The sequence below is a fragment of the Panthera uncia genome (assembly GCF_023721935.1).
Source record: "Panthera uncia isolate 11264 chromosome B3 unlocalized genomic scaffold, Puncia_PCG_1.0 HiC_scaffold_1, whole genome shotgun sequence".
Classification (NCBI taxonomy): domain Eukaryota; kingdom Metazoa; phylum Chordata; class Mammalia; order Carnivora; family Felidae; genus Panthera; species Panthera uncia.
Window position 1 is genome coordinate 82,074,131 of NW_026057582.1, and position 11,558 is coordinate 82,085,688.

An 11,558-nucleotide genomic window follows, 5' to 3' on the forward strand; every position below is an offset into this window, starting at 1 on the left:
ACCTTTGGTCAAAAACAGGACTAAAAGGATTTGGAAGAAATCCAAAAAATACATATCAAGTATCAAATTTTTAAAGAGAAGACCAAAGCATTACAATAAGCAGAACTTGAGTATGGGTGAGCTAACAATGAAAGCAAAATACTAATTTCCAGTTTTAATAACAACAAGTACAATCAGAAATCTTGTGAGTAGGTTAAAGGTCTGGCTTTGGGGGTCCATGAAACACCACACATGACTGGCTGAGATAGATTCTTGTTGATTTTCCCTCTCATTCTAAAAATACTTCCCCCGGGGCACCTGGGTGGCTCAGTCAGTTGAGCGTCTGACTTCGGCTCAGGTCATGATCTCATGGTCTGTGAGTTCAAGCCCCTGGTCAAGCTCTCTGCTGACAGCTCAGAGCCTGGAGCCTGCTTCAGATTCTGGGTCTCCCTCTCTCTCTGCCCCTAACCCACTCGCATTCTGTCTCTGTCTCTCTCAAAAACAAGTAAACATTAAAAGAAAAAAAAATACTTCTCCCATCTAAGGCAGCATAATCATACAGAAGTATAAATTACCAAATCATTTCATGGTGCCTAGGTGAAGAATAAAGAACTATAAGATAATCAAAAAGGGCTACAGAGTTTGGAAAACTGATCTGAAAGATAATTCTTTGAAACAGGACATCATCCCTTCTCAGAGGAGCACAAACATGGCAAGTCTTAGGAGAGAATTCTAATTCACTTTTTTTTTTTTTTTTTTTTAAAGTAGACTCCAGGTCCAACGTGGAGCCCAATGCGGGGCTTAAACTCATGACCCTGAGATCAAGACTGAGCTGAGATCGAGAATCTGACGCTTAACTGAGCCCCTCAGGCAACCCCAATTCACTTTTTAAGGAGCAAACCTACAGGAACTGTAAAGATCCTGATAGGACACAAAAAGTGTCCAGGAACGGGAGCTATTTTCCCAGGTATCCTTCGTGTTTACTCTGAGACTGACCTTCAAATCGGTAGATTGTACGGAAATAAAAGGCTTGTTAAGAAATAAGATTATGCCATCAAGGTGCTAAGAGAGTTTTCCTGCTAAGAGAGTTTACGATCATGTGTTTTAGAGACAATTGGATTAAAGGGCAATAAACTTTAGGTCCTGTGGGGATTTACAATAAAGGTGGTGCGGGTAGTTTTCCTGACAAGTCATAAGCAAAAAAACTTGAATTTTAAGATCCTAAATTTGTTTCTAATAGGAGCTAGCTCTTGCTCTTTCATAGTTTTTCTTCTCGATCTTGTTCTGGGGGAAAGACTCAGGTCTAGAGGGAACCTTAAAATAATAACACTGATTTTTAATAAGAACACTTTCCCCATCAGGGTAACATTTTTTTAAAAAATTCTGGAGCCTTTGCGTTGAATTATATTGTATCCCTTGAATGCACCTGATCTCATCTGAATTATATTCTAAATTTGGCTTACCAATCCTTGTTAGAAGTACCTTTAGCTGACATGCTAAGGAATGAACTATGTCACCTCTTTTCATGAAAAAAATCCATTACTTGAGATCATTCTGTATTCCTTCCCTTCTCTTAAACTCCTATAACAGAAAAGCTCAGTATGCCTCAAATACCGTTTGCAGAAACATATTAGAAAGCCATAAGCTCTCACCACCCCCAACAAAACTCCCCCCCCCCCAACCAGCCCCACTGCACACACTCAAATACCAGAAGCACAGAGATTTAGAAACCTGAGCTCTTCATAAAGTTTGATGGGCAAAAATGGCTCCTCTCTGTCACCACTGCAAATTCCCACCTATAACACCCCTCCCCTGACCCAAACTTTACAATGCATGTGTCATTTTTAGGAGCGTCCAACAGCATGACTTTAACATCTGCTGGTACCCTCCCCCAACAAAACTCAGCGACAAGATAAATCGCACTGTCACACATTGACATCAATATGAACCATTGTTAGTTTAATGTAAACTGAAAAAGGAGGCTCAAAAAAGAAATCGCTTATCCATTCCTCTAAATGTAATAGCTATAGAGTTTATTTTCCAAAGTCAAGGAAATGTGATATAAGCAATCATGAACATCCTCAACTATCAGCAGATGAAAATGTGTGTGAGCAAAAAAGAATCATGCTACATACCTATTACCCCAACCTTCATTAAAGGTAGCACAATAGCTAACTCACTTTTTTCATCAGAAATAAATTGGACTTAGTGCCAATTCACTGTATAAAGTGTTGACATAAAATTTTCTCATGAATCCAAGTTACTGACTTGTAACTAGACAAAACTTCTCTCTCTCTCAATAGTACCCCAGAACATTTCTTAAGTAGCTCATCTTTATTTGCTGCATTCTACTTTTTTTTTTTTTAATGCACTCTGGAGAAAAAAGTGTGAGTGTCTTCCCTTTGCCCTCTCTATGTGGTGCTTATGGCGCTTTAAGAATATCATCCATCCCTGCTGCATAAGTATGACCTTAGAAGGTCATAGAAGAGGTCATAGGAAACCTCTTCATACGGTCCTTTTGTAATAGTTGTGTATTAAGTTAACACCTAGAAAGTGGTAGTCTCTTTCTATGACATCTGTAAGTCCAATGTAGAGGAGCAAGAACAAATTATTTAATATTTTACTAATTAATTAGTATCTAACCCCTCTGGTCTCCAAGCTACTTAAATTTAGAGGGTCTACCATAGTATTCTCATTGGGAGAAAGTAGGAAGTTAGTAATTGCAGTGGATATATGTTCACTTCCTCCTCAACACTCATGGTTACTGCTGACTCTTTACGATTGCCCCTAGTTTCTAGAGGTTATTCCAGGGAGATTAACCTAACTTCCATCTAGGACAGTAAGCATGAATCCTGGACTACAGCAATCATCAGAGTCCATCCCGCAGCCACAGAATTTGCTTCAGAGAGAATGTGATTAAGGCAGTTCAATTAAAGTGAAGCACAGAACCTCTGCTCAAAATCCTGACATATAAACTCCTTCCAATCTGGATGATTTATTTGCTGCATTCTAAAAGGCAAATTCTGCAAGATGATAAATGGTAATAAAAATCAAGTAATTCAAGTAAATCAAACTCTTGCTTGAGCAAAATACCACTGCTAGTAAGGAAGCAAAGTCCATGCTAACATTGCTTTGCTGAGAAAATTCATTTCTTTCTATGGCAAGTTGTACTTAACAGGCACCAGACGGGAAGAAAGCTGGAAAATCAGGGCCCAAATAAGAATTCATAGTGATTCCATCTGTCTAAATCACAATGAAGTTGTAACATATAAAATCAAATACAAAGTCATCATAGTACTTCAACTAGTTTTAACAAAGCACACACATACATAAAATGTTGGTTTTATAACATATCCCCGATGTTGCAAGATTAGCAATAAAACACAATTTCACCAGGCATTTCAGTGAAGAAAAAAATCACTGACCAAATGCACCCCATGTCTCAAAAATATCAAAGAAGCAAAACCTAGGAAGAGAGAATCCAAATATCAAAAATCAGTATTTGAGGAATGGTCTCTATAGATGCAGTCAATGAATGTAAGAATTCAGAAAACAGTTTAATTTACCAACTTCCTTCAAAGCAAGCACGCCCAGAAAGTCATCGCTCAAGATTCTTTCCATTCTTCTGTCACATCTTCAGTCTCCTCTTCATCTGCACATTGAAAACAATAACCACAGTTTTTAGGCGATATAACTAAAACTATAACTATTTTTCAGATGAGAGCATCCTGGATTATCCAGATGTGTCCTGTTTTTAATAACATCCTTAGAAGAGAAAAGTAGAGGTATGGGGATGCCTGTGTCATTCAGTTGGTTAAGCATCTGATTCTTCATTTCAGCTCAGGTCATGATCTCACGGTTCATGGGTTCAAGCCCCAAGTCCACTCCTTGCTGACACCTTGAGATTCTCTCTCTCTCTCCCCCACTCATACATACGCACACATACGAGCTCTCTCTCTCAAAAAATAAACTTTAATAAGAGAGAAAAGCAGAGGGAGATTGGAGAGACACACACAGAGAAAAAAGGCAATGTGAAAACAGAGACAGAGATTGGCATGATGTGACCACAGAGCAAGGAAACCAAAGAAGCAATAGCCTCTCAATAGCCTGAGACAATGGAAGAAGCAGGGAGGCATTTTTCCTTGGAGTCTCCAGGCAGAGCATGGCCTTGCTGACTCTTTAGTTTCAGACTTCCGGACTCCAGAACTTCAAGATAATTAATTTCTGTTGTAATAATTTGTTGTGGCAACCACAGGAAATGAATACAGGTATATAAATTATATGTCAGTAATGTTTTTTTTAATCTTTTAATTAATGACAAATGATCTAGAGTTTCAGAGAGTGAAGTGAGAAATGCAGTGATATTGTGAACACACGGAGAAGAAATATTGAGCAGGGAGGAAGGTGGGTTATATGAGAAACAGACCTCAATATCCCACATCTGAGATGAGGATAAGACCATGACCCAGGCCTCCGCAAGTACTATTTCTTCTATCTGGAGTGTTCCGCTCCTCGCCCACCCAGTAAAAGATCATCGTCCTTGGGGGTTCAACTTAAATGACACTTCCCCATCTCCCCACGTTCATCATCCTGTCTGTGGTATTGCTGTGCACCTGTCCAGAAGCTCTTACTACACTTGTCTCGCCCCTGCTGTGGTTCTCTGCTTAAGTTCCTGCCTTCCTCAATGGACTATGAAATAATGCAGAGCAGTGATTAGGTCTTATTCCTTATATCCTAGAGCAATGTCCTTAATTAATGAATACAATGAGCACAATGGAACCCTGGCACAGTGATTTCAAAGCAATGGCTACACAACTGAATCACTCAACACAACTGAGTCCTCCAACACGGACTTTCAAAAAGACTGGTATCCAGTCTTTCCACCTCTGGCTGTCATAGTGAAAGGAGCTGCCGCCATGTCTGCCCGCCTACAATGGGTGGTCGTGCAGAACTGCTCCAGCTTCCTGATCAAGAGGAAGAAGCAGGTGTACATCACAGAGTCCAATAAGCTGAAGGCTCACAACTCCCTCTGCTACAAGGGGCTGATGCACCACCAGAATGTGGGCGTGGAGCCCGCAGCCAAGGGCAAAAGGGTAGTAGTGGTCGTCCTGAAGCGGAAATCTGGCCAGTGAAAACCTGCCACATCCTACGTGTGGACCACCATCAACAAGAATGCCTGGGCCCCCGTCAGCAGCATCAGGCACATGATCCGCAAGAGCAAGTACCGCTCAGATCTGCGCATGGCTGCCATTGGCAGAGTCAGCGCCAACCCCTGCAGCCACAAGCCCATGATAGTAAAGAGAAAGCAGGCCCACCCCACGAAGAGCTTCTGAGCACCTGCCTCTCATTGCCAAAGCAATGAAGATGTCAACCACCGTAAAAAAAAAAAAAAAAAAAAAAAAAAAAAAAAATACTGATGTCCAGAGCCAACCCCTAGAAATAGATTTCATTCATCTGGGATGGAACCCAGGCACATTAGTCTGTTTTCAATCTCACCTAGTCATTCTAATATGTTACCAAAGGTAAGAAGCATTGCCTAAGGGATGGACTCAGTATAGCTTAAAATGCCAGACAGATCTGAGGCAGATGCCAAGTTGAGAGATGTGAAAACCAAAAGTATACAAAGCATAGATGATCCCATACTGGCTATTTCTGTCTCCAAATAAAGCCATGCAAGAGGAGAGAACCCAAGCTAGGATATGCTTGCTCTGGGTGTCAAACAGGAAGGTTACCCAAAAGCAGTACAGGAGGGATGTTTAGAGAGGTAAAACAATCTGGAGAAGGTAGTATCTTCATTAAAATGAAATTTAAGAAGAAAAAGTAGGGATTGAGCACATTATCAAATAATTGACATTATTTTCACCATTAGTTTTTTTGTTTTTTGTTTTTTGTTTTTTCCCACAACCCTGGAGTAGAGTGACTAGTAGACCAGAGCTTCTCACACATTAACAAGCGTATATCACCTACTGGATCATCTTTTTAAAATGCAGAGTCTGATACAGTAGGTCTGGAGTAGGGCCTGGGACTCTGCATTTCTAAAAGCTCCTAGTGATGCCAGTATTTCTGGTCCATAGATCTAGTCTGCAGTGACGATCTTAATCTTTTCATTTTACCCAATATGAATGAAGCAATGGAATCACAAGTTCTCATTAACTGATAAAATGGTAATACATTATAATATCAAAACACTCCAGCATGCCATTGTTTACACTACTGAACAAAATGATCAAGTGGTATTTTATCAGTAGAGACAGAAAATAATCAGTGGCACATATTTATATGAAAAGTCCACCTCCAATCAAGAACCGGCTGAAAGAAAATTAGGTGAAAGTAACTTGAAAAGATAAGCTTAACAAATATAAACTTACTATATCCTCAAGTTTTACATCAAAAGGTGATTACCACTGGACACTTGCAATAGAGCAGCTCTGGTATTTTGATCAAATAAATTTGGGAGGTTAAGTTACCAAGAGCATCTGAAGAGCAGTGAGTAGCCTTGCAAAAGTAATTTCGCAAACAATAACTAGGAAGCCCGAAGGCACTCACAGTTTGAGAGAAACAGAACTTCATCAAGGCAAGGATGAGTCAAGTATTTCCCTAAGAGCAAGCCAAACTATTTTTTAATGGAAAAAAAAAAAAAGGTTAGCTAATAGTGTTACTATTCTAGAATCTCAGGGCTCCACTACAAACTGGGAAGCCTGTGTGACAACAAAGAAAACTTTCTCCAAACAATCCAGTGCCTTGGGAACTGTTCAGGTGGTCTGAGTAAGGACGTATACTAACACACACCCCCTTTGAATCACCCCAACATCCTTCACAAAAGCCGATCCACCTACAACCACCTCAAGATACAATCAAGTTACAACCAATGGTGAATCACTCTATCTTACACCTGAAACTAATCCAACACCGTACGTTAACTATACTCGAATTAAAATAAAATTTAAAGGTACCTAAGTAAAAATTACAATCAAGTAAACTTGAAGCATATTCAGATGGTACATTACCACTGTTGGTAGAACTTGTTCTGAGGACCCCAAAAGAGAACATAAATGAGCTTTGTTACAACTAAGCCAAAACACCTATTTCTCAAATATGCAAGGCAAAATCTTGTAGCTTGCATTAATTCGGCAGACTGAACGCTCCACAACGGGCACTCTAATTTCAGTAAGTCAGATTCGGGCCCCGGACACAGGTATAAAACAGACCAGCAAAAAACTTCCAGATGATCCTGATGCTCAGAGCGGTTAGGAGTAATGCTCCATGGTTTGTAACAGTGCTTCTCAAACTTCACAGTATCGTTGGGCGATCTTGTTAGTAAATTATGACTTAGTAGGTTTTCTAACAAGCCCCCAGTAACTGAACCACACTCTGAGCAGCAAGGGCTTATAACCTGGGATGGAAATCCTAGGGCTCCAAATGCCCAGGCACATGAAGTAGAGAGGGGCAGACAGGGGGCCATGTCCCCCTGCATGTATGTGCTCCTTCTAAAGGGAACATCCACTCAGCTCTCCTTACTGGTTTAAGGACCTGCTGATTTATCAGGAAAGTCAGAAGCCCAGGCTTTTATAGGCAATCTCCTGATTAAATGTTCAATACATTAGTCCCTCTTATCCACAAGGAATATGTTCCAAGACCCTCAGTGCATACCTGAGATCATAGATAGTACCAAACCCTACATACACTAGGATCTTTCCTATACATCCATGCCTCTGGTAAGGTTTAATTTATAAATTAGGCACATAAAAGATTGAAATAACCAATAAAATAGAACAATGGTAACATACTGCGATCAAAGTTTTGTGCACATGGTCGCTCTCAAAATGTCTTGTACTGTACTCACCCTTCTTGTGATGATGTGAAGTGATAAGATGCTTACACGAGGAGATGAAGGTGAATGGCACAGACATTGTGACATAGTGTTGGCCTACCGTTAACCTTCTGACCTACTGTCAGAAGAATCACCTGCTTCTGGAATGCTGCGGACCACAGGTAACTGAAACCACAGATAAGGAGGGACCAGTATAAGCCAACTCAGTCTAGTCACTGACCTAATTATGTGGACTCTCTCATTCGATCCTTATTGTAAGTATTAAAGCCATCTTATCTTAGATAAGGAAACCAAGGTGTAGAGAAGAGAGATTAAGTAACTTGCTTAAGATCACTGCTAATAGAGCAAGCATTCAAACCCAGATCTGCCTCACTCAGAGTCCACACTCGCAACCACTAGGTGACATCATGCAGGTGGGTGGGCACAGCAGCCCTCCCTCTGCTCCTCTATGTTCTAGTCTGGGATCCTACTACTTACCCACACTACTACAAGCTTTAACTCATTAATTTGCTCTCTGGTTTCTTGTTCTCACTTTCAGTTTACAGTGACCAATCATCCAGTTTGCCAGAGACTAAAGGTTTCCAAGGACAAGAACCATTCAGTGGTAAAACCAGGACACTTCCTGAGCAAACCAAAACAGTGGCCCTAGTCTTCATTTAGGGTTGTTATTTTTAAAACAACCTTATCTGACTCATTTGTTACAGAAATTTTTAAAAGCACTATTCATCATATGGGTCCTATGGGAAGGAAATTGAATTTTGTTTTCCTTGAAGAGTTAGTATAGTTCTGACTTTTTTTTTTTTTTTTTTTTGCTACGTGACAGGCTTCATGTCCCTTTTTGCCCTATTCTTTTTGTTTTTGTTATTCATATTTTCCTCTTTACTATATGAACTTCTGTTGACAAGGAGCTCATACACTTAGTGGGAAAAAGAATGCTGTCCATGCACGGATGCCTTTTGGTTTGGATTATCTGGAAAGCAAGTCAACATAAGAACTTGAGTAGGGGCACCTGGGTGGCTCAGTCGGCTGAGCATCCAACTCTCGGTTGAGGCTCAGGTCATGATCTCACGGTTCATGGGTTCCAGCCCCACATAGGGCTCAGGGCGGAGCCTCCTTGGGATTCTCTCTCTCCTTCTCTCTCTGACCGCACCCCCCCCAACTCCCTCTCAAAAATAAACAGTTTTAAAAAAAGATAATTTGATCAAATACTAGACGAACCATAGACCTGAAGGACTTTTTCTCTGAAGTGCCAGCACACTCCGTGGTGCCTCTGAGGTTAGGTGGTATCAAAGAACGCTTACTCCCTGCTCTCCTCACACTTGGATGTGGAAAAACTTACGCTGGGGAAACATCCAGCCTTGTTCCAGCCTCCTCCACTCTCCACAAGAGAAAAGAGCCAGTTCTCTGACCAGTGAGTTTGGGGGAAGAAACAGCTCAGCTCAGCCCCTTCCTCCACAATAGTTAGCACACCACCCCTCCCCCGCCAAGGGCGCTTCTTGACTCCTCGAGGCTATTGGTTCCACATGGACAGGTTTCCACAGGTGAGGCTTGAGTCTTTTCACCTCTGCCAGTGACTGGGTGTGTGAGTTCACTTGGAGGACGTAGCATTCGGAAGACCATTTGGCTGCCTACACAGGTCACGACAACGCCCTACATTTCATCAGCAATGAAGCCAACCTCCTTATTCTGCATCCGTCACAGTCCATCTATCTCTAAGTTGGTTCCAACCTGGGTGGGGAAGAGAAAACCCTATTTATCATTCCCCTCAAGCCCCCACAGTGAGTGAGCGCAACACTGAATTTACTGGACCTTGTATCCAGAAAGCCAAATTTTATCAGTAGTTACCGCTAAGCTGAAAGCACAAGAAAAATGGAACTTTTAATACAGCTGTGAGGCAAATCCTTATTTTTCAATACCACGATTTAAACTGGACCTCAATGGCATTCAGTTTGGTTCTCTTTTTGAAGTTGTATCTGACTCTGCCTTCTAGAAGAATTTTAATACTTGTGACAGACCTCAGCTCATCAAGAAAAAGACTACTATATACAATAGTACTTGCTACTGAAAGAGAAAATGATAAATGGTTTTTCTCATTCACTCCTGCCTGTTTCTAGAAATCTGCTCTGAATCACATTCACGTGTGTCTATTTCCTAAGAAAGACCTGAATATAATGTTGCAGCTGAAAACACTGCTATTCCTCATTAAAGTTATGTCTGTAAAGGGCTTTTTGCCAAGAAAACTGGTTTGGCATTCAGTTTTGGTGTTCACTTTGGTAGAAAGCATAAAATTTCCATTTAGTATTTTAGAATAAAATTGATTAGCAAAGTATTTCGATCCTGAACACTGAGGTTAGTAAAGTGAAAAACTCCAACCTCCGATACGCTGACAGGCACTCAAAATGATCGTGCAGAACCTATGCCTTACAGTATGTAATAAACAGAAACGTAACAAACAAAAATGTAATAAACAGAAAATAAAATGTGGCTCACGTATTCACATGTAGGCCATCTCAAGCCTCCAAACTCACAAGAGTTGTGCTAACCGTACATTAGGGTTATCTGGTGCCTTCAGAGGCATGTTCCATGAAGTTGTAGGTAAACCCTCACAGCTTCTTTCCAGCAAGCCATGTTAAGTTCTAGTTCATTCCATCTTGTTATGTTCTGCTCAGAAGCAGATATACATCAGTGTGACTCAAGTTCCCATAGAAGCAAAGTCATAGTTTAGCAAAGTGCTGTTCTAAACCCCCTTACCAAGGGAATGGGATCCCAAATACAATAAATCACCACAAAGTTAGCAGGTTTGCCTACAGTAGACAAAAAGGAGATACTTTCTCTGATGACAACCCTTTATCCAAAAAGAATGAAAATATACTGCAATTTGAGAATAGAACAAAGTTTTCATAGTTCATTTGTTAAATGAAGATCCTTAGTGGGGATATGCATAATGCAGCTGTCTAATCGAATTGCGTATTGTAAAAATGAACTCTGCTGTTGGGTAAAAACTTCATAGCTTGTAAAATTTCATTAAAAAAGGGGGAAAGTTCCAAATATTTATAGAGAATGTGAGGCTTGCATAGTTCCCTTTTTTATTTATTTTGTGAAAGAGAGAGTACGGTGGGGGGAGGGGCAGAGAGGGAGAGAGAATCCCCAGCAGGCTCTGGGCTGTCCGCATGGGTCTTGATCCCACCACTGTGAGATCATCACCTGAGCCAAAACCAAGAGTTGGACGCTAAACCCACTGAGCCACCCAGGTGCCCCAAGGCTTACATAGCTCTTAAGCAATACCACCTGCTTTCATTCACACTGTGAAGAATAAGCGTGAACTATATTTTCAGCATATTATTCTAAAACTGGATAATTTAAATTGTTTCATTTATTAAATAAGCACTTGGTTTAGGACGGCACTTTGGACATCACAGAAGTAACAATAAATCAAAAGATAGGATCTTTGTCCTCAAAAATACTACACAATTCTAAGGAAGAGAAAGTGTGTGTGTGCATAACAACTTCACAACAGTATGAGTGAAATGATCTGATAGGGGACCAATGTTCTTGGACATTCAGAGGAGAAATCAAACGTTTAAAAGAGAGAAACAAGGAAGGTTACATTCAGAAAGGATGGGGTTGGAATTCATCTGCCATTGAAGGGGTACCTGAACATTCTTCAGAAGAAAAGTGCAGAGGAAAAGTGCAAAGTCCAGTGCAGAGGAAAGCACTGGAAATCCTGAGACCAGATTAGCCATAACCT

At 40.7% G+C, this 11,558-nt stretch overlaps 1 protein-coding gene and 1 pseudogene across 2 annotated transcripts in view; one reads left to right on the forward strand and one right to left on the reverse strand.

Moving 5' to 3' along the window:
* The window catches only part of FSIP1 (fibrous sheath interacting protein 1), a 196,943-nt gene that overhangs the window by 1,043 nt on the left and 184,342 nt on the right, over nucleotides 1–11,558 (reverse strand). Inside the window, exon 12 of one of the 2 annotated variants that reach the window (XM_049613331.1) lies at nucleotides 3,546–3,631. The exons of the other annotated variant lie outside the window; for it this stretch is intronic. Within the exon in view, the coding sequence (XP_049469288.1) occupies nucleotides 3,585–3,631 (47 nt within the window). The 3' untranslated portion in view covers nucleotides 3,546–3,584. The remainder of the gene's footprint in view (nucleotides 1–3,545; nucleotides 3,632–11,558) is intronic. 2 annotated transcript variants of the gene reach the window in all.
* LOC125909852 (60S ribosomal protein L28-like) lies at nucleotides 3,640–5,352 on the forward strand (annotated as a pseudogene).